This window comes from Beta vulgaris, chromosome 9 (genome assembly GCF_026745355.1).
Source record: "Beta vulgaris subsp. vulgaris cultivar EL10 chromosome 9, EL10.2, whole genome shotgun sequence".
Lineage (NCBI taxonomy): Eukaryota > Viridiplantae > Streptophyta > Magnoliopsida > Caryophyllales > Amaranthaceae > Beta > Beta vulgaris.
In genome coordinates, this window is record NC_079210.1 from 27,343,632 (window position 1) to 27,366,071 (window position 22,440).

Genomic DNA, 22,440 nt, shown 5'->3' on the forward strand with positions numbered 1-22,440 from the left:
CCGTAATTTGTCTAGAAAAACCATGTCCCATCATTTATTTTCTTCTTGAATTTGTTTTTTCCTTTGTTTATTTAACCAAAATGTTAATGCTCTTTCACCAATTATTCTCCACTCTTTATCTTAAAATCATCTTTTCCCATACAACATTTAGTTAAATAAACAAAAAATCTTTACTATCCCTCTTAGATTCTACTTGCATAAATTACCGTGAAAAAAGGGAAATGGGAACTATATTTTGGGACGGAGGGAGTAGTTTTTTGTTGTAACCTCTTGTAACTTGTATCTATTTATATGCGTTCCACATAATGAGAATATATAAATTCTTCTTCTTCACTCCTCTTTATCTCTATAGTTATGTGGTGCAAGGTTTAAAGTGGGAGAAGTCGGGAACAACGACTACCTTGGCAAGTGGCATAAGTAACAATGGCGAAGAAGTAGAAATCAGATGAAACCCACAGAGAGAGAATATATTAATTAAGAGAGTTGAGGAGTGACAAGGGCTAGAGAGAGGAAGTGAGAATGTTAAAGATTAAAATTTAGAATAACATCCCACCATATGTAATTTGAAATTCTTGAATTTACATAATAATTTGGAGTGTTATGGATTTGGATGAAATCGAATTCCAAATTCTTTAATTTGCCAAACACTTCATTTCCTCAAATTTTGGATTTCAAATGTTTCTTTTTGTTTAGTATGAAAACAAACTGAAATTTTTATAGTAGTTTGGAATTCTTTAAGGACGGGAGTCACGGGACCACGTCCTCTTTCAGTAGTCAGAACTTCGATTCGTCGCCCCAAAATTATTTAAAATCACCCCAAAAGAAGTTGAAATTAAATTTATATCCCCAACCCTTTATTTCTCTCTCCTCACTCCACCACCATTGATATATTTAATCTTCTAAAAAGACTAAATAGGGTACGAAAATTAATAGAAATAAAGGATAGTACTTAGTTGATTTCCGATAAAGAATTTAATCACGACAAATCTCAAACTAAAGGTCGGATAGGCTTTTATGTAGATTCTATAGAGAATTTAATCACCAAGAACAACATAAAAGGTTCGAATTGTTAGATTAGCATAAAGGCAAAGCCACCAACTAAACAAAACAAAACTAGATAGTGCTTAGGTGAATCACTATAAAGGCAACACCACCATAAAAAACACACTAAGGGTTTGAACGTGTATAAGTTAAGCCACCCACAGTTAGATTTGGATGAATGCTCAATATGTACTCGGATATAATCACTCTATGAAAAACCAACTACCTAATAGGCTTAGACAAGTCCCTAAGTCCTAGACTTATACCACACTTAAATCATGTAAAATCCATCGTCTTAAGAACATAGGAAAAACCATGATTCTTAATACAACTCGAAATAGAGAATATAAAGCAATAAAGATATGAAGAGTTCTAAGAGAACTAGAACTCAACTAAGCATATTAATCACACGCCTAACTCACGCCACCTTGGTTGGTTAGCAAGCATGCTACCACCTTTGTAGTAGGCCCCATGAAGCGTCCTCCATGCAAGTCAATTGAGCCAAGGTCCAAAGTCACATTCTTATGAACAAAAGCTAGTAAACTTTCATCAATTACTCCTGTGTCATCCTCCTCTTCTTTGGAAAAATTTGACCTTGATTGAGCCATATCATCATCAAGGACATAAGGTGCCAAATCACCCACATTAAACGTAAAACTAACTTCATACTCTCCTGTAATTCAAGCGTGAACGCATTGTCATTAACTTTCTCCACAATCTTGAATGGACCATCTGAGCGTGGCATGAGTTTATTTTTGCGAAGGTTCGAAAATCTTTCCTTCGTTACATGCAACCAAACCAAATTACCAACTTGGAACACATGCTGCTTTCGATTCTTGTTAACCACTTGTTGGTACATCGCATTCACCTTCTCAATTCTAGCCTTCACTTATGCATGAAGTTTAAGCATTGCTTGCGCCTTTTCCTTAGCATCAACATGATAAATCTCATCCGTAGGGAAAGGAATAAGATCAATAGGCACCCTTGGATTTGCGCCATAAACTATCTCGAATGGTGAACACTTCGTGGCTAAGCAAGGTTCAACCAAAATGTATTTAATCTATGGAGATTAAACAAGGTTGTGGAAAAACATTGTATGAATGTTCGAACAAAGCCAAGTAACCAAGGATAGATCTTAGGTGCTCAATGATAAAGGCTAAGCCACCATAAGGAACACACTAAGGGTTTTGATGCGTAAAGGCTAAGCCACTAGGAGTTGTTTGTGTTTGCACACTCAAGTTTAATAAAACTCGAAAACTTTAATTAATTCACTAACTATGAAAATCGTACAATATATATATATACGGGCAAGCAAAGGGGATCAAATCCCCCCTGTGACCCCCGCTGCGCTCCTCCCATCGAAAAAACTCGACCTGGCTCTCCAAAACCCAATGTCGTATGTCGTAGGTTCAAATCCTACAGGTCTTAGAAGCACAAGCGGGAGCCAGGGGGAAGGCCGAGGGGTTAGGGGGTAACGTTCCGCTTAATAGGGGTGTTCGAGGGGGGGGGGGATTTGATCCCCAGCCGTCGCCCGTTCAATTTCCGAAAAAAGTATATTTGAAAAACCAACTACCTTTTTTTGGAAATTGATCCCCAGCCGTCAATTTCCGAAAAGAGTATATTTGAAAAAATCTTAATAGGGGTGTTCGAGGGGGGGGGGGGATTTTCATCAACTATTCATGATTCATCCATCTACCTCCTGCCACCACCATGCATCTAACACAGCCAACCCCCAGCCCCCCCTAAATCCCACCAGCATCTCCCACCCTCCTCCACCCCAACCAACACCCCCTACAAGCCACACAAACAACCCCCTTGCAAACCCCAACCACCTATTTCTCTCTTATCTCGCTTGATGCTAACGCCCAGAAATGGACCTTGCAAGCTTGATATCGTTGGAGCTCAACCTGCACCGGTGCTCTGTCATGGTGGCAATCGGGCCTAAAAACCAAATTTTTTTTGGGATCATGGGCAAACGCCCGGGCTGGACGTTCCACCCATGGCTCGGACATCTGGCCTGGACGTTCGGGCCATGGGTGGAACATCCAGCCCAGATTTTCGCCCATGGTTCCAAAAAAAAATTCAGTACAAGGTGGGTGGTAGAGGTGGTGGTGGGTGGTGACGAGGGAGGTAGGAGATGGCGGGTGGTGGCAGGTGGTGGCGGGTGGTGGCAGGTGGTGGCTAAGGTGGTAGTTGGTGCAAAAAAAAAGAAGAGTAAAATTGTCTATTAAAAGTGAATCCGGAACGATTTTAAGTAATTTTGGGATAATCTTTAACAATTCCCTTGAAAAATTGCAAACCGTCTCCATGAGAGGAAAAAAAATTACAAAAAAAAAATAACTACTACTACTACTAATTGACAATTGTAATAATAAGGTATCAACTCACTACAAAAGTGTGATCGAGCTTCGGAATTTGGCGAACTCCATGATACCTCTGTGAATATATTCCTTTATTGTAGTATTTGTCAAAGGAACCAACTGTTTAAAGTTATAGAATGAAAGAAAAGGAGAGGAAAACAGAAGGAAAAACAAAAACAACTCCGTGGGCAGTTGGGCTCATTGGGAACATCTCCCCAATGCTTATTGATGAGTTCAAAGGGACCAACTGTTTAAGGTTAGAGAACTAAGACACGAGGTGGAAGACAGAAGGAAAAACGAAACTATTACATGGGAACAATCTCCTGAACGTTTATAGTTCACCTACTTGTATAATTCCAGGGAGGCAAAGATCGAGTTGAAAGAACTAAAAGTTGACAAGATACATTCTCTAAGCAAATATTGGATCCACTGAACCAAAAACCATGAAATTGCAGTTTTAAGTAATTTAATCAGTGTTGGACCGAGGACCATGAATTTGCGTCAATCCAATCAAACGCAATAGGGCTCAGGAATGCATCTGGAATGCCGAAAGAACTGACCAAAGCCAGTGCATGGGGACGCAGTTCACTGCAGAGCCTAATCACTTCTTGTCTCACGACAGCAGCATTCTCAACAGTCAAGTAGCCATAACGAAGGAATGAAACATCTTCTTCCAAGACTATCAAAGCATACAATGTTCGCAACAACGCTAACACATCCTGCACAATTCAAAAATCATCACCCTTAGCGACGTTTCCCAAGTCCAACGCACGTAAGAGAGTAAAGGGGAGGATTGTGCTAAAAATGCTACCAACATCTGATCATTTGAATAATAAAAAGTAAGGCAATTGTAACTATGAAATACTACTCCCACCGCTCCATTTTCATCTTCCCATTTGTATATAACACAGGATTAAGAAAAGTTATCTAATGCAAATTTCAAAAAGTAAATAAAAATTGAAAGTGGATTGAGATAGATTAAGTAGCAAGGAGAATGTTGGTTCGTAGAGACAAAAGGGTTGATGTGATGAAGAGTGAAAGTAAATATTCAGTTTAGAAACAAAAAAATTTATTAGGACACTGAAAAATATAAAGTAGGAAGTTATTTAGAAGGTTATGTGGAGGAAGAAGTATTAATTTGGATACTCCGCCATCAATCACATGAGTGGTAAATAAACGATATACTTTCTTTTCCTTTTTTATGGATCCTCACTGTCTGTATGTTCTACTGTCCCTTTACTATTTTTATTTTGTCAAACCACCTAAACAAATTAAATGGCATATAGTTTGGCAAAATCATAAAAAGTTGACACTCAAAGGTAAATCGACATAGCTTGGACAGAATTAGGAGATCAAATGTAGAGTTTAAGGGAGAAAGATGATGATTCTTTGATTAATATTTTGGAAATAAAACTGAAAAGGAAAGATAAATTGCCAAGTATTTGAATGACTTGACACACCCTCTCAACAATTATCTTCATGCTTCTACTTCACTGATTGCTATGTTTGTAGACAAAAGCCCTTCTCTAACTATATTGTCTTCCTCCACAAGCTACCACTAATTGAAAAACATTGCACTTTTCTACACTACAACCCCCCTCCAATTAGGCTAGTTCATTACAACTTCAAAGGATATATTGACGAGTATTATCGAGCTGTAATTATCAAGTAGCCTTATTAATTGTCAATAAAAGGTTAGTTCATTGTAAAATCAATTCTTTCATCAATGTGTGCTTCTCATTTATTGTGGATTACTCCTTCCCCCCTCTAAATTGCTACATTTGCTTCTTAACGGTCTCTAAAACCAAGCTTTAACCATTAAAATCTTCTTTTTCTTAGAAATGACCATTAATCTTTGACGTTTGACCCTCAAAAAGCAGATGTAGCAAGTAAAAAAAGAGATGGAGGTAATAGTAGTTTATTGATTATCTCCTCAATCAAGAGCTTCATAAAAGACAATAAGTGATGGCAACTCTGCAGAAGTTCGGGTACCATTGTGGGTGGAATTTCTCAAATTAGAGGCTTTTGGTAGAACATCCAAATTCTGGAGGCTACCAGCTCAGGCAGGCCACATACATGTCATAATTTGTTATCTGGACCCATCATCAGCAGTTATGACTTATGACTGCTACATCATGTATTTATGTGTTCTATGGAACTAATGTTTACCAAGTATTAGAAATCTGATATATAAATAATCTTTTACCTTCAATGGTCCAACAGGAACCTTTGCTTCAGCCTCTATAAAAGTAAGCAAAACCGCCTTATCTGCGAAAGCTCTGCCCAAATCTTCTGCAAGCTGATAAGCCTGATGGAAAAATAAGGACTTCTGTCAGTGTAAGAAAGTAAAACCATGTTGGGTGTCACAATTAGTAATTCTCCTGGGCACTTAATGAAACATTTCTAGTTGCATGTCAGTAACAACTTCTTTCCTACCTGCAAGGATTTCATTCTTGGTGCTCATCTAAGTCCAATTATTATGTATAATTGTGTATGGTCTCTAAGATGAGAAATTGAGAATACTTGCATACATATTCAACGGGGAAAAGAATTTTAGTGTCAGGACCAATACAACACCATCAGAAACACACGGGAAAGAAGAAGATGAAGTATACAAGATGAGAATACTCACCAGGACAAAAGCATGTTCTCTATTTCTTCCTTGCTTTTGATATGCTGAAACTTCAGCTACAAAACGATGTAGTAGGTCTCTCTCTCTCAGGTAGAAAATATCAGTCTGTATCAGGAAACCAGGATATATTATTGTATTTTTAAGGAAAAGTTATGAAATACAATTCAATTCCACTAAAACAAGTACCTGAATCTGGCTGCTCCTGAGAATAGAACCTGTCAGTTGATCAGGAATGATAGGGCTAGAGCTGTTCATGTGCTCCAACCACAATCCTTTAAATGGTCTATTTTGCTTCTGAGTAGCCATATATTCCCCAAACAATGCTTTGCTCACCTAAACATGCATAATACAAACGTTTCAATGGATAGGTCCCAGTCTTAAAGAGAAGCATAAAACCAATTACCAGAAATTTAACTTGACAACAAAATGCCGGCTCAGCAACCACTTAATGCTGTTTAAAGTGCACATCATCAATTTATTTACAGACAAATTTCACCATAGAATCAATTAGCTTGAAAACTGCAGATCTACAAGATCTAGAGAGGCATGAACAAATTAACCTTTATAAATGGTCTCCAATATGCATTACTTGCTTAAAGTAGATATCATATGGGCCACCCAAAATTTTCAAATCGACATCGAGAAAGAAATTTCAGAAGGTAAAGAAACAAAGTAAACAATACCCCATTCCAACAAAACAACCAGAAGCAAACTACACATGTACTTAATGTATCTATGTACAACTAAACATATACCACGAAGTCATGGTTTTGTGCTTAATTTCATACATATGCTGTGGGTTTTCCCTGTGGGCTCGAATCCCATACTCCCTCCTCCTCCCCCTCCTCTTCTCTAGTCTTACAAGAGTAGTGGGACAGGTAATCACCAAATTGGGGGGGGGGGGGAATCACATATGTGGCTAGCTCTCGCCAGTTTAAACACAGACTGTCCAATTCTAAGCCGTACGTGAGTGTTTGGCCTCCAACGCTCCAATTGCAAAGATAAACCTTAAAATCGACAATCACACAGGAAGCTCATCTGGCCAGCTGTCACCAATCCAAACAACTGCCAAATTCTAAGTTCTAACTTCTAGGAGTGTGTGTTGGGTCACAAACTGAGTACTATACTTCTACTTAGTTACTAGATATGATTAGTATTCATCATGAGATTCACCATAATGACTGAAGCTTGAACATGTGATGATACTATAATGAATGACCAAGATAACTGGAATAATTTAGATGCTACCTGCTGCATGAGAACATTATTGTCCCCTTCAAAGGTTAATTGTACATCATACTCGCCTTTCAAGTGACCCACACGATTTTCAGTCTTCAAACCTTGACCCCCACAGGCTTCACGGCACTCCTGGACAAGTACAAATAAAAAATCACATCAATCAGAATGACAATGCAGGAAACTGAAAACTTGGACTCAGCATTGAGAAGGTTTACCTGAAGAGTGCGCATGTTATGCCAAGTTAGTGTAGCTTTTAGGGCACTTGAAACAACATGGATAATCTTATTTGTTTCAGGTGTCCGTTTCACATATATTGATTTTAAATAGTTTCCAGCAAAACTCATAGCATATCTGCAATGAAAATAAGCATGTATTTGGTAAAAATATTATATAGAAGCTCATGTAGTGCAGTGGGATGTTTTCAATATAACTTGGAACTTATTATGTTATTTTAATATGGTGCAATAGATTGTGGAGGCTAATGGTGCCCGCTAGTATTAGGTGGCGACAAGTCGAATATGCAATCATGGAGATTAGATAGCATCATAGTTATATTACGGGGAAGATATGAGAGAAATGTGGTATTAGATTGTTGCAGGGGTAACAATATATTCTGCCCTTATTCTTCTTCCCCTTATAGTTACATACTTACATTACACTAGCAAATACATATTTATTCCAGCACATTTCACTCATTATCTCTATTATATAAGGGAAGGGGGGAGCAATGGTGTCCTCTTTTGAAATGCCTATTTTGCCCTCCTTCCCTTTCTAAATTACAAAAGGAATGTCAAAATCAAAATTGACACTCAAAGAAAACTACCAAAAATTAATTTACAACACTCACTCACAAATCACTTAAAAGAAGAAACTTTACAAATCACTCATACAATTGAGAAAATCACGTTATAAAAATCACGCAAATCACTCAAATAATCAGGAAACTCTTTTAAAACTTAAAATTAACATACAAACTAAAACTAATAACCTAGAACGTCAATACATACAAAAACATTTACAAAAATTTACTTACAAATCACTATTATCAAGAACCATTCACAATTAATGGTGGGGCATGATAAAAAAATAGAGGTGTATTTGTAGTGAAATCAGAATTTAGAAGTTAGACAAGGAAAAAATTATTTACTTTTTTATAGTGTTTCCTATATATAATAAAACTTTTACATATATATGGACATATCTTTTTCTATTATATGATAGCGATTAATTATCAAGGTAAAAAGGTTTATGTAAAATATCATTCAAGAATTAAAGTACAACATATCTCTATTATATAAGGGAAGGGGGGAGATATGTTGTCCCCGAATGAAGAGACTATGCTACCCCCTTCCCATTCTAAATTATAAATTCATTTACAAATCAAAGGGTGCTTCAAACAAAAATACCAAAAATATAATTATAACAATCACTCACAAACTATAACCTATGAAAAAATTGACTTGAAATCAAAGTCTCCACTTTCTTTACAATTTATGAAGTACTGTACTTGATTCAAAAATCAACTAAAAATATTATAATATTAGAAATCATAAATAAATTCAATAAAATTTCTATTTGTTCATAGAATTTAACTTTGAAAGAAAAAAAAAAACAAAAAGAATGGTGAGAGACTTAAGTGACAGAAACTAAACCAATTAAATTTTGCAACTAAAACAATTATACTCCGTATGTATAATGTTCAAATTTTGACTCTCATGCCCGAAAAAATCGAGTTTCTGTTTCGAAAAAAAAAATTCAAGCACGCATCGCGTGCAAAAAATTCTAGTCTTGATAGTTGAAGCATAACATATACTTCCTCCGTTTCACAATAAGTGAAACACTTTCCTTATTTGGAATAATCACAATGAGTGAAACCAAGCTCCAAATGGTAAAAAAAAGTTCACTCTTATTATAAATATACCACCAAAAAGTAAGAGGGGACCACAACTTCAATACTTCTTCACTCTACTTTATTGTGGTCCCAACTTTCTCTCTCTAAATTCCTTGGTAACTCCCTACTTTCTCTATGTTTCACTTATTGTGAAACGGAGGAAGTATAAATCAAAAGTCTCGGGTTCAAGGATTGTCAAAACCTCGTACTCATCATCTTTGAAAGGCAAAATAATATGACAAACAAAGCTTATGCCAACTCATACACGTTACATGACATGATGCCATATCAATGCAATTTCACAAGAGCGATGCAGCGTAGTCTTATAAAAGATGAATCCTTCTAAATATAGTATCAATACATATCCCACTGTGATCTTGAACATGGCCCATAATTTTAAAAAAAAAAAGAAAAAACTGTCTATTTTCTGGAGTGAGAAAAAGGGTACAGGAACAATTAATTGAACGGAAAAAATATATAATCAGCATGTCGTTATATAATTAAATTCTTCATTATATGGCAGTCTTGAGTTCCAAGATTCAATCAAAGTGATTTTCATTTAATATCTTTTTATTCTACGCAACCGAGAAAACGATGGTCTATTTCAAGAAGTGAAAGAAACACTACCTCAAAACACACGCAAGTGACCCACAACCACCCCCCCCCCCCCCAAAAAAAAAAAACCAAAAAAAGACGAATACCTAAATGTTTCCCAGGAAAACATCAATTCTAATATATAACATACCATAAAATCACCTCTACTTTCCCCCTTGTGACAGCAGATATTTTCTTAAAGACCAAGATTACTTCCATCACTACATCTTTAAGAGACATATATATGCATGGGCTTATCCTTGGCTAACGGCTAACCTAAAAAGATTATGCAGTTTCGGAGATAATAACGATGTACAGGGTTACATTATCATGATATAACTCCAGAGAACCTTGAACAAAGCACAATGCTAAACCAGACAAGAAGAGGCAACTCGATGTTGATATGTAATTGGGAAAGCCATGAAGTGGATGACTTACGTCTTTGCAAGAAGAGGCAAGAGCCGGCGCTGGTGGCTTGGATAGTCGAGCAATAATACCTCAGGTTCATTTGGTGCCAGGGAAAAGGCTCGTCTTGACAAACTGTATCTTATAGCAGTAGCTAAACCGACCTAACAAAATGCCATTATAACTCAGCAAAAGCACATAGCAACCGAAAGTTCACAAATTTACATTACGTAATATCTAGCATCCGTCACCTTTGCTACGTAAATGGAGCTGACTGCAATATTGACACGACCTGATGTCAATGGAGCAAGAAATGCAGCAAACCTCTGAAATCCGAGCACAAAAGATTAGACATAACAGCAGGTTAAATTAATTGTCCATCTATTTCGATTACATCAATTGAACACAAACCAGAAATAAGTGAAAATAATCAAATTTATGTAGCATTATAAGACCAATAGAGCAAAAACCTGAACAGGATCTTTTATTGCACTAAGATATTGGCCATCAGGAGAAACATCAGCAACTGAATTCAATAAATTCTCCCGCGGGATTCGCACATTGTCAAACCTAGAAAAATTAGAAAGTAGTCTGGAATTTAATGCTTTAAGTATTAAAATGGTAAACCATTACATATTGATTGAAACATACTCCCTCTATTCATTTTGGATGATTACACTTCCCCTTTATGTTTGTCCCTTTTTAGTGGTTAAACTTTTACTTTTTCTTTTCATGGCAATGCTACATTATTATTTACCCGAACCTACCCCATTTTATCTCACTTTTTACTTTTCATTACTTTACCCCATACAACACTACCTCTCTCCTCCTTTTCTTTGCATTACTTTACCCCATACAACACTACCTTTCTCCTCCTTGCCTCATTATGTGTATCTACAGTAACTGTAACCATCAAAACAAAGGAGACAGTATTGCTTAAAATGGTACTCCCTCCGTTTTATTTAATTGCTACAGTTCACTTTGGGGGAAAACCAAGGAAATTGCGCAAAAAACAAGGAAGAAGTACAAAAAAAGAAGTTTTCTTTTGGGAATTGTAAAAGAAGCATTAAAATGTAGGAGAGAGAAAAATAGGGTAGGTGGGAAGGTTTTAGGTGAATTAATAAACTTGTGGTGGGTATATGAGGTAGAAAAGTGTAAAAGTTGATGTGATAGGTTACCATATAAGAAAAAGTGAAAGTGTAACAATTAAATAAAAACGGACAAAGAAGAAAAGCGTAACAATTAGAAAAACGGAGTACTAGTTTAGGAATTATGATAAAATCACGCTTCGATCAATGATATTCAGACTTAGATATTGCTTAATGTTTCCACTCTTAGCTTCTTGCAAGGATTTGCATATATCATTAAAACATTAAAGGAGGTAGTATCATCACCAATTACCAGATACGACCATTGTCAACACCATTCAGCCCAATTTTATGACCACAATCAGCAATACGAATATTTGGACAGATTTTGTCATCTTCATCCCTAATCTGCACTATAAATGCATGGACTCCTTCGTCTTTACCGTTGATTTTGAGTTGTGAGAACACAACAGTGTGAGTTGCATGCTACAAAAGCAATGAAAAGAGAGTGAACATATGGAAGGCAACAGGAAATAGCATAACGCAAGATAGAGGAAAAAAAAAAAGCAATCTGAAACTTCCATACTTTAGCTGCTCCTCCTATCCAGTACTTCTGAGCTGATTCACATGGAGTGTTGATGATAAATTCTTCAGTATTTGAATCATAGGTAGTGATTGTTTCAATTCCTCTTACCTAGAGACATCAGTAAGTGATTTGAGAACATTCAACACTAAAAGCAAAAAGGACAATAGTCTCAAACTAATCCACGAACATCTTGCTTACGTTACTTCCATGCCCCAGTTCAGTCATAGCAAAGCAACCCTTTATACCATATTCCTCTGTTATTTTCAGCCATTTGTCATGATGACGCTTTGTGCCAAAAAACTGGATCGCACCACCCCTGTAAGTCATTAGCGCCTGATGATAAGTAAATTATGCTTCCACAAGTAGAAGCAGAGCCCAAAAACGAATAATAAGGTAGATATATGAGAAGCGCGATGAGAATACTGCTCTAGCTCACTCTGAGTTCTGTAACTATTTAGCTTATTTCTTTGATAAATTTTATTCCTCATATAGAAAGGAGAAATGGGAATCCCGGGGGGGGGGGGGGGGGAGAACAGGATGAAAAAAAATGAGAGAAAGGCAAAGAAAACAAAAAGAAAGAAGAGAACAAGATGATTCACCAAGCTATCAAATTGCACGAACTGCTATGCATATAGAAGAGCTAGCGCTCCAGGTCGACTAGATTGTGTTTATTTTTGTCAGGGTACTAAATGAACCAAGCTCGAAACTTGTAAGGCTTACGTTGTAGAAAAGCTTGAGCATAAAAAAATATGGATGCTTGTTCAATAATGTTCATGGACAAGTCATTTACTAGTTATGCTATAAGAATTACTTTGGTTCGTGAAAACAAACTTGAACCACCAGACACAAAAACAGCTAAGCTCTCAATTGACTCAAGCTTGTCCAACTTTGAGCAAACAAAATTAGTGATCTAGTATAAAAGTCATAAGTTTGGTTCAATTCAACTCATTAACACTCCTAAAGCCATAACACATCCTACCGGGAAAATAGAAAGCAATGATGGATGCTGTAGTCTGAGAGACATAACAGAAGGAAAACAAATGAGATGACAAACTATGGAATGCACAAAAGCCGAAGCAAGAAATGCTTAAACCAAGTAGTGATAACAAAACAACCCAGCAACTTCATAAATGTCTAATAAATGGTGTTGCAAAAAGGAAAATAGGAGTTATGTTCCAATATCTACTCCCGAAAACCAGTCACATCCGAGAGGTACAGAAATGGGAAGCTAATCATTTCATATAGAATTATTTTTGCAAAGAAATGGAAAGAAGCAACCTAATATTAGAAATCAATATGAATGAGCAGCCACATCATGATCCCCCAAAAAACATTAAACTGAAAAGCTTATCATAAAAGCGATGATCCCTCATCATGAGAGTGAGTGATTATAGACTGAAATAACCTCATCAAAAGAAACCCTCAGATTAGCTGTGGCTCTTGTCCACCAATCACCCTCTGGAAACCACCATGTACTTTAGTCAGTTCACTGAGGAAGGGTAGGAAGTCAGCATGCCAATTATAAAGTTTTGAGGAAATTACTTATAATTTCACTTAATATGCTCTTCGAAACTCTATAGTGAACCAACATCGCACATGAACTCAAAATTATCTCTTCTTAGATAAAACTCTAACAAATTACATCAATTGCACTCTGCAAGAAATCGAACTTGACCAAAAGAAAAGGTGAACGATGTAGAAATGATCACTCCCCACCAAACATAGCACAACTCACAAGATTATGGAAACGAAGGACTTGAAATTAATGGCAATTTCTCACTTTTAGAGCCATCAAAATGAATGATCCCCCACAACCTCAAATTTCTAGATAGAACATGAAGTCATTTAATAAAACGATAAATCCCATACCACAAAAAGTAATGAGCCCCCAGCATGACAGCAAGGGAGTGATCATAAATCTGAACAACCTCATTCAAAGCCATTCTCCTAAGTTCAATCGCTGCTCCTCTCTCTGTTATCCACCCTCCAAGAACCCCATGATCCACCAAGTACTGCAGCCGCTCCATTGTCACCTCTCTCTGCTGTTCCATAGGCTGATTATAGTCAGGGGAAACAAAAACCCTGCTGCCCACCTTTCTGGGATTAAACACACTGCTCTCAATTATAAGATTATAGAGCCCATCACGGTCTTCTATGTTGTGCATATCCAAAAGGTTTCTCATTTCTTTGGTGTCAAAACTTATAGTCTCAGAAAGATGGGGATCAGAGTAAGTGGAGCATGGTGATGAAGAGAGAGACAAAGCTGAGAGAGAAGATACTGGGTGTTCTTGAGAAGCCATTAGAAAGAAGTGAACAGAGTTGTATATGGGATTTGTGTATAAATAGTACTACTAACTGTAAATTGTAATTATCACAAGCTCTTGGGATAGTAGGTAGAGCATGAGTAGCTGGAACTACAAAGTCAATATAGATGAGCTCCTATTCAATTCAACATCTTTGAGCAATATCTATATTCAGATCACCCATAATATCACATCAATAAGGGTTAATTAGTTTAGGACTACCTACAACATTTTACATATATTTTGGGTACGAGAAATTAATTTTTGTTGTATACCGTCATTCCTAATAATAATTCATCGAACTCATTAGTAACTAAAAATTCAACAGGTCTGATATACGCAACTATAAGGACAAACAATACGCTTTAAATACATTTCCAAAATAGAAATTCCTTCATTTTTTAATAGATGTTCTGTTTCGACTTACACCCACCTAATACATAACTTCGAATATTAATTTGTAATTACTTGTTACTAAAAAATCAAAACATTCAAGATCTTATATACTAACATTCGTATATATAGATAGTAAAAAACATGGTCAAAAAAGAGTATGAGTATTTTTTAAAAAAAAAGTCAAAGTAGAGCATCTACTGAAAATTCGATGGAATATTACGATAGAAAGTTATGACAAAATCACGCATTAACAACTACTACTAATGCAGTTCTTCATAGAATTTCACTTTTAGCTTCTTATATGCTACACTTACCTATGTCATCTATCCAAGATTTATTATTATCAGTTGGATATGCATTAAATATCCAATTAATATCCAGAAAAATTCCAGCACTTTGTCATAAATCAACGTCACTTTCCACACCAAACTATCCATAAAAAACAGAAAAATAAACAAAAAAAATGTAATACCAAAAAAAAAAAGGCAATAATAATTGATAAAAGTATGAATTGAAGAGAAAATATTACCAGAGAAAGAAATGAACACCAAGTTTAATAGCAAGAGAATGATCAAAAAGAGCTAAAACTTCATTAAACGCCATATTTCTCAATTCATCTTCTTGAGAATGACCAGTAAGCCAACCTTTAAAAACTCCACAATCACGCAAATACAGAATTCTTTTGAAAGTAATCTCTCGTTGCTGCTCCATAGAGTGATTATAATCAGGAATAACAAATTTGCGATGACCACGAATAATAGGGTTGAATAAATTGCTTTGAAGAATGATATTGAATAACCAATTGCGATGTTCGATGTTGTGGGAGTCTAAAAGGGATCGCATTTGGTTGGTGTCGAAAACGGCACAAGGTTCGGAGAGTTCGGGAGGAGAGTAGGAGAGGCATGGTGAAGAGGAGAGAGAAGTTGGTGAAGGAGAGAGAATTGGGTTCAGATGGTGAAGGAGAATTTGGGTTCTGAAATTGATTTGATCGGACTCGGAGGAGGAGGAAGAAGAGGACGACGACATTGTTGATTGTTTGGTTGTTGAATACAAAGTGGAATTTTGGGGAGGAGAGAGAAAAAATGAGGATTAAAATAAGGCGCGCAAGTGGGGTTTGTTGAGTAGGAAGGATTGTCAGACCGGCCAAGTTATCGTATTGGAATTTGAATTCAAGCGATAATTGTAAGGAAAATGTTATAAATAGTTGCGAAAGAAAGAAGATATAGCCATTATAGATTATAGCCTGTAGGTGATATAAAATAGAGTGACGCAATAAAATTATTGTATTGCTCCAAACGAGGAAAGCTCTACCATAATATATCAGACGTGGTTGTTTAAGGGCGGTACAATATGACCGATTTTTTTTTTATATATAAATGAAAAGAGAAACTAGGGAGGATTCCACCTCGTGGGCCATCCTAAAGCATCCTTACGGATGATTGAAGAAAAAAGGAAATCAGATATCTCAAACCAATAAGTGAGATTAACGGTAGAATGACCCCTAAGAGCCAGCCAATCCGCAGCTGCATTTCATTCCCAATAGATGTGAGAAATCTTAACCTCTTATTTAAAGTGCTTAAGATCTTCAATACTGTTTGAAATAATAGCATGTATTGACTATGAGATCTTCCAGACATTACGAATACCTTGAATTACAACCAAATTATCCCCTTCTATTCTAATTTTCGTAGCACACAAAGACATCGTTCCCCTAATACCTTCATGGAGATCCCTAGCTTCCGCCACTAAAATGGACGCGGAAGAGCCAATAGCACCAACACCACAAGATTAACACACCCTTCCTCATCTCTAATAATAAAGCCAAAAGCAGCTTGGCCATTATCGAGCTTAGAACCATCAAAGTTAAGCTTAACAAATCCTTCGGTAGGCTTAACCCAAGTAGTCTTCTCTCTTTTCCTGGAAATTGACCCTAGCGGACAAAAGCTTCCTAACCTTGTTGCTACACAAATCATCCAAACCCAAAGACGACATCCCCAGATTACGAAGATTGTCCACATAGGCACAAATCATACTACTCACCTTACCAGCAGAGCACGATTCATCCCTAAAAATAACACCATTCCTGTTATGCCACACACACCACCAAGCAATAACAACTATTTCTAGCTCCTCCATCGAAGACCTAGCTTTTAAAAGGTCTAAGAACTCCAAAAAAAAGATGCATTTTCATGCATTACCTCCTAGATAGGAAGATCCTGAAACACCTCCCTCATGAGATGACAGCGAGAAAAAATATGGGTCATGTCCTCAACATGGGCATTACCGAAGACATAATGAAGCGGTAAAAAGACATGACACATCTCCAGCCGCTCTTTGGTAGGAAGCCCATTATGACAAATCCTCTACATAAAAAACTTTATCTTCGGAGGGACATTAAGTTTCCAAATCCAAGAGAAGGTCGAATGACCTACAGGCTGAGAACTTAACCCTTGAAGAAGAAAGACACCAGACTTCACTGAGTAGATTCCATCTGGAGACAAACCCCAGAACAGATTATCCTTCATGCTATTACGAGGAAGGAAAATATCCTTGATATCCCGAACAATATGATCCGGAACCACACATGAAAGAGCATCTACATTCCATTGGCGATCCTGAGAAATAAAGCTACTAACAACTGCCCCTTCCGTCCCCTCTCTAACTAGGCACCGGTCTGCTAAAGGAACATCATAAACCCATTGATCAAACCAGAAGGACACATCTTGGCCATTTTCAATTTCCCAACGAATACCTTTCTTAAAACTACTGCGTAAACTCATTAATTTACGCCATTGTCAAGAAACATTAGCTTTCAATTTATAAGAAAATAAGTCATACCCCTTCAAATATTGTTTCTTAACCAAACTAACCCAAAGGTTATCCGGGGAAGCAAGAATTTTCCACAAAAGTTTAAATTGGAGAGCAATATTATTAAGTTTTGCTTTCCGAATGCCCAGACCTCCATAATTCTTAGGTTGGCAGATTTTATCCCAACCTATCAAATTAGGGGATTTAGACAATTGTTGTTTATTCTAGAAAAAATTTCGATAGCTCTTATCTAACGATGTCAAAATTGTCGGGGGCAAAGCGAAAGCCTGCATTTGGAAGTTAGCTTTAGTAGCTAAGTTGGATTGAATAATAAGGATAGTTCAGCCAGCCTGAGAAAGGGAATTTGCCTTCCATTTTGATAATTGAGCAGTCACTTTTTCTTGAATATCCACAAACGTAGAGTTGGTTACTTTAGACTAAATAGTAGGGCATCTTAGATACTTCCCTAAAGATAAAGTCTCCTCCATCTGGAGAATGGAAGCAAAATTATGAGAAACAGAACCATCCACATTCCGAGAGCATTGGAACGTTGATTTATTGAAATTAACCATAGTGATGAGCCCGAGCATTTATCTAAAATGGCCCTGATAGCCTGACAGCTAGCTTCCGAAGCTTTAGCGAAAATGATAGTATCATCTACAAACGTAAGAAACGGGATCTTCACCTTTGAGTGGCCTAACTTGACACCAATATCAGCAGAATTAGAAATATTGGCCTTATGAAATTGTCGGGCTAACAGTTCAGCACACAAAATAAAAGATGTAAGGAGAAAGAGGGTCCCCTTGCCTGATATCCTTAGTGGGGGTAAAAGTTTTTCCAGGAATCCCATTAACAAGAACGTAGAAAGAGATAGTAGTTGTTATCTCCCTAGGAACACTACAAGAGGGGGGGGTGAATTGTAGGTGTAGAAATAAACGTAACTTTTTGCGGAAATTAAAACTTAAACGAATAAACAAGCTAAAGGAACACAAGGGATTTTTACGAGGAAAAACTTCTTGGGCCCAACAAGAAGAAACAACCTCGACCACTAGGGATTTTAAACTCAACACTTTCACTAATTAGGCCAAACAACTCTGTTACAACCTAATTCTAACTCGAGCCACACCTTGAGTTCCTAAACTCAAGTTCCTGAACCACTGTTCCCTTAACAGCAGTTCCTCTCAACTTCACTCGAAGTTTTCTCACACATACAAGCTTCACTCAAAGCCTTTCTCTTACAGAACTTCACTCAAAGTTCCCTTACCCCAAAAACCAAAATACAATTGATCGAAATAAGCTTAGTGGAATTAGAGTAAGAAGGCAAAGAACAAATGGCTATTATGAGAGAATGAAGGCACTGACACTTAATAAGTTAAACTCACTTAATTACTTAGTCAGACACAATTTGGAACTTATCTAGACTTCTATATTTATAGTGTTAATCATGAAGAACGTGGGATTAATGTTAGAGTACACTTTTAATCCATTTACCCATGATGTTCCTTCCCCTAAGGAACACGTTTACATCATGTCCCATGATCCCATGAACTATAAATGAACGTGGATAAAATGCAGCCATTACTCCTAATAATAGGAGTTCCTTGAGCATTATCCGAAAATCAGTTTTTATAAACTCCTTTTATCTTTAAATCTGAATTTCTAATCTTTAAGAAAATAATATCTTTGAAATAAAATCTTTCTAACAACCGGATATTTATTTTCTTATTTTCCGAAAAATAAAATCTTTTCCAAAACAGATTTTCTTTTTAAAACTGATTTTATCATTTGAAATTAGAAATAACTAATTTCCTATAATCTAGGCATGACTTACTCCATTATCTTTTAACCGTTACACTAAGTACACGCCTAAGTCTAGTTCCTTATATTAGTTCAGTTCCTTTAACATATTTCTAAGTGCCACTTAGTTTGTTCCTTACAAAGGAACAAACGCTTCATTCTCAAATATTCTGCCACAGTTCCTTACCATTCTTTCTTTGTTCCTTTACATTGGAACTAGAAAATAAAACGCCTAGCTTCTATTATTCTTGATCCAATGCTTGCTCCAGTATCAACATAGAAACTTCTTTACTTAGCCTTTGAAATCCTCTCTTGACTTCTTCATTGACTTCGTATTCTCCCAGTTCCTTGCATTGATACCTTAAACACCATACACTTAAATAATTCATTAGTTCACTACTTAGTTTGTTCCTTTGTTTCTTTGTCATTATCAAAACTAGGGTTCAACAATTTCCCCCTTTTTGATGATGACAACAAAGGTACAAACTAAGGAAAATAACAAATAATATAAGTGAATGAAATAAAAACATAAAGAAGAAAATGAAAAATAAAACACAATTATGTAAGTAACTGAAGTTTGATTTTTCATTTACCTTAACCTATTTTTGATTTTTCATTTACCTTATCCAATTTTTAATTTTTTTTAATTTTCATTTTTTAAGTTTATGTACAGTTTGTTCCTTAAATCCTTTTCCCCCTTTGTCATCCTCAAAAAGAATAGACTCTGCATGAATTGATGAATTGATTTAACACCTTAAGACCAATAGCAAGCACCATTAGTGGTTAAGTTAGAAAATCAAAGAGTAAACTTGCTCAAACATCAATCACATAATACTAGCCATTCCAAGGAAGAAATTATGCAAAACATTTAGAAACATAGACAATATAGCAAAAGTCATTGATTATATAGCACTTGTTCCATAACAAAACAAAGAAAGAAAAGAAAAAAGAAGAACAAAAGTTGTGTTCCTTGATGACAGAAACAGGAACAACAAAACAACAATGAAAGAAACTAAGAAAGGGAAGGGGAATGGTGTTCCTCACAACTTCTTCTTCAACCACATCCTCCAATTTTTCATCACCACCCCATGATTAGTTCAACCTGTTCCTTCAGCTCCTCCAAGTACGAGCCATAGTGTCCATCTCTTTTGTTGCGCAACCACGGTATCACTCAATTTCTTCATAAGACTTATCATAGTATCAGTTTTGGCATCCAAAGTCCAATGAAGATGATTGTAAAATTTTATCATATGTTGTGCAGGAAGGCAGACTTCATTAACCCAGTATATCATCCGGATTTCCTGTTCCTTACCCTTGGAACTAGAGGCAGAGGGGATGTTGTGAAGGAACTGGAGGTTTGAGTGGAAGGCTCATCTGTTCCAGGAATGGAAACAGAAGGTGAAGGGTGATAAATGGGAGGAAGAATGGTGGTGTGGGTGGAAGAGTTGTGGAGGTGGAAGCAAAAGGATTTGGGCCTTTTATTTCATCCTTCAACTGCTCAAAACTGAAGGAACAGAGAAGGACGAAGGTGAAATGGAGGGTATTTTTGTGAAAGGAACAGAGAGTTTGGGAGATGGTGGGGTTTGGTTCCTTGAGAGTAGAGGGTACCTGTTCCTCATTATCCGAAAGGACTAAAGGAGAGTCCTCGTTGGAAGGAACAGGAACAGGAGCAATTTTTCGACGAGTGCTCTTTCTCACTCTCAGAGGAACAGAGGGTTTAGGCTTAGTGGCAATGTGTTTGCGCCTCTTAGGTTTCGGTTCCTCCGGCTTAGGAACAGGGTTATCCAAGATTACATCATTCATCTTCTTCTAAGTCCAGTTGGGCAGTTTTCTTTTTCCTGAGGAACTGGAAGCCATTCTTCCTTGAATGAGAACACCTTCTTGGACAGACAACCAAGTCCATTTAGGGTCTTCTCATTCAAGATGTTCCCTTGTTTGACCCTATGGTGGTCCAACCAGTAAGTCTTACTTCAAAATGATGAAGTAAGAAGTTATCAAGGCACCGTACCAATAACACAATATTTCTCAATCAGTGGTTAAGTGTTGAATGAAGAGGGAAGGGAAATTATTTGTATGTGGTGGTCCAAGCAAAACATGTAACACATATCCAAGAGACCCACTTCATTCCTCTTTTCAGTTCGAGGAATGAGTGCTCTCCAAACCAAGTTAAACAGTACTTTGTGAAGGGGAGAGAGTAGGTTATGGTTAAGTTTGTTTTGGCCAGCTGTTCCTCCAAAATATTCTAAGATTTTGTCTTGAGGAAAATTCGGAAAGGAAACAGTTCCTTTCCTTTTAAAATACAAATCATTTTGCAAGGAACTTCCCATACTTTGCTTAAAGTTGCTTGATTAAACCTTATTTTCTTTCCTCTAACTCAGTTGTGCAAGTTCCATTAGTATTAACAAATTTGCACAAACTCATCCATAGCTAGAGGAACAAGAGCATTATTAAAGGCGAATTCAAACAAGAATTCCATGCCTTGTTCCTTTAGAATGGAGGTTAATTCTAGAAATTCAATTTTATTGCCCATTCTAAATCGACGCAAAAGCCCAAGACATACCTAGATTCACTTCGTTCGACCCTTTTCTTGGAAGACGAAGAAACAGTTCCTTTGGAAGGAACAGGTGCATTTCTTCTTCTTCCCCCTGAGATTGTTCCGGGGTTTCTTCTTCATCGTCTTCCCCAATCAATTTTCTTCTCATGCTCCTTCTAGGAGATTCTAATTGTAGTTCCTCTATGGGGTTTTCTTGAATTATGTCGGTTTCAAGGGTTTTAGTTGGAGATGAAGAAATTTCCATTTTTGAAGTGTCGGTTGTTTTTGGTGTTGGAAAAGGTGAGTTTCTTGAAGTTTTTGCCATGATTTATGAAGGTTTGGAGGTTTTTATGGAGTATAAAGGGTGTGATGAGGTTTCGGATTTGGTGAAGATGAAGCGTTTGAGAGGAACACGGTTTCTTAGATGAATTGAAGAAGGAAGTTTTGCATGTAATAGTAATTATGACACGCGGGAAAGAAATAAAGCAAAGAAAAAAATAAAAATAAAAATAAAAGGAAGAAAACGAAAAGATAAAAGAACCAAGATTTAATTAAACTGGTTCCCCTTATTTTTGGGATTTTATTCGGATTTTTCGGATTTTTATGAATTTTAATTTTTGAAAGAAAATAAATGCTAAGGAACTTGTGCTATAGGAACAACTAATGCTACATATCAATATCCTTCATACTATGCATGTTTCTTGACCTTAGGAACAGTAAGGGGAGTATTATGTGACATTTGTGAGTTGTTTATTTCTTTGACTTCA

The 22,440-nt window shown here is 36.6% G+C and overlaps 1 protein-coding gene across 3 annotated transcripts; it reads right to left on the bottom strand.

The window, feature by feature from the left end:
* Nucleotides 1–3,593: 3,593 nt before the first annotated feature.
* Nucleotides 3,594–15,754, bottom strand: LOC104903429 (acyl-coenzyme A oxidase 3, peroxisomal). Of its 3 annotated transcripts, XM_010691458.4 has the most exons (14): nt 15,397–15,754; nt 13,706–14,043; nt 12,035–12,152; nt 11,837–11,944; nt 11,564–11,736; nt 10,633–10,732; nt 10,414–10,488; nt 10,196–10,326; nt 7,488–7,623; nt 7,282–7,401; nt 6,220–6,366; nt 6,034–6,138; nt 5,608–5,709; nt 3,594–4,120 (listed from the first exon to the last, which is right to left on the bottom strand). In XM_010691458.4, exons 1-14 carry the CDS (start codon nt 15,559–15,561, stop codon nt 3,872–3,874), a joined length of 2,067 nt encoding a protein of 688 aa, XP_010689760.1. In that variant the 5' UTR covers nt 15,562–15,754; the 3' UTR covers nt 3,594–3,871. The 3 variants fall into 3 exon arrangements, with proteins under 3 accessions (XP_010689760.1, XP_010689758.1, XP_010689759.1); XM_010691456.3 differs by lacking the exon at nt 13,706–14,043 and having other exon boundaries at nt 15,065–15,750; XM_010691457.4 differs by lacking the exon at nt 15,397–15,754 and having other exon boundaries at nt 13,706–14,208.
* Between the last annotated feature and the right edge of the window lie 6,686 nt (nt 15,755–22,440).

What these genes read in the sequence shown, in the direction of transcription:
- LOC104903429 (XM_010691458.4), bottom strand. Translation starts at nt 15,561, where the DNA reads ATGTCGTCGTCCTCTTCTTCCTCCTCCTCCGAGTCCGATCAAATCAAT. An exon ending in ATAATGTTCTCATGCAGCAG is followed by an intron (nt 6,367 to 7,281) that starts GTAGCATCTAAA and finishes ATGCATGTTTAG; the next exon opens with GTGAGCAAAGCATTGTTTGG. An exon ending in TTCCTGTTGGACCATTGAAG is followed by an intron (nt 4,121 to 5,607) that starts GTAAAAGATTAT and finishes TGAATTGTGCAG; the next exon opens with GATGTGTTAGCGTTGTTGCG.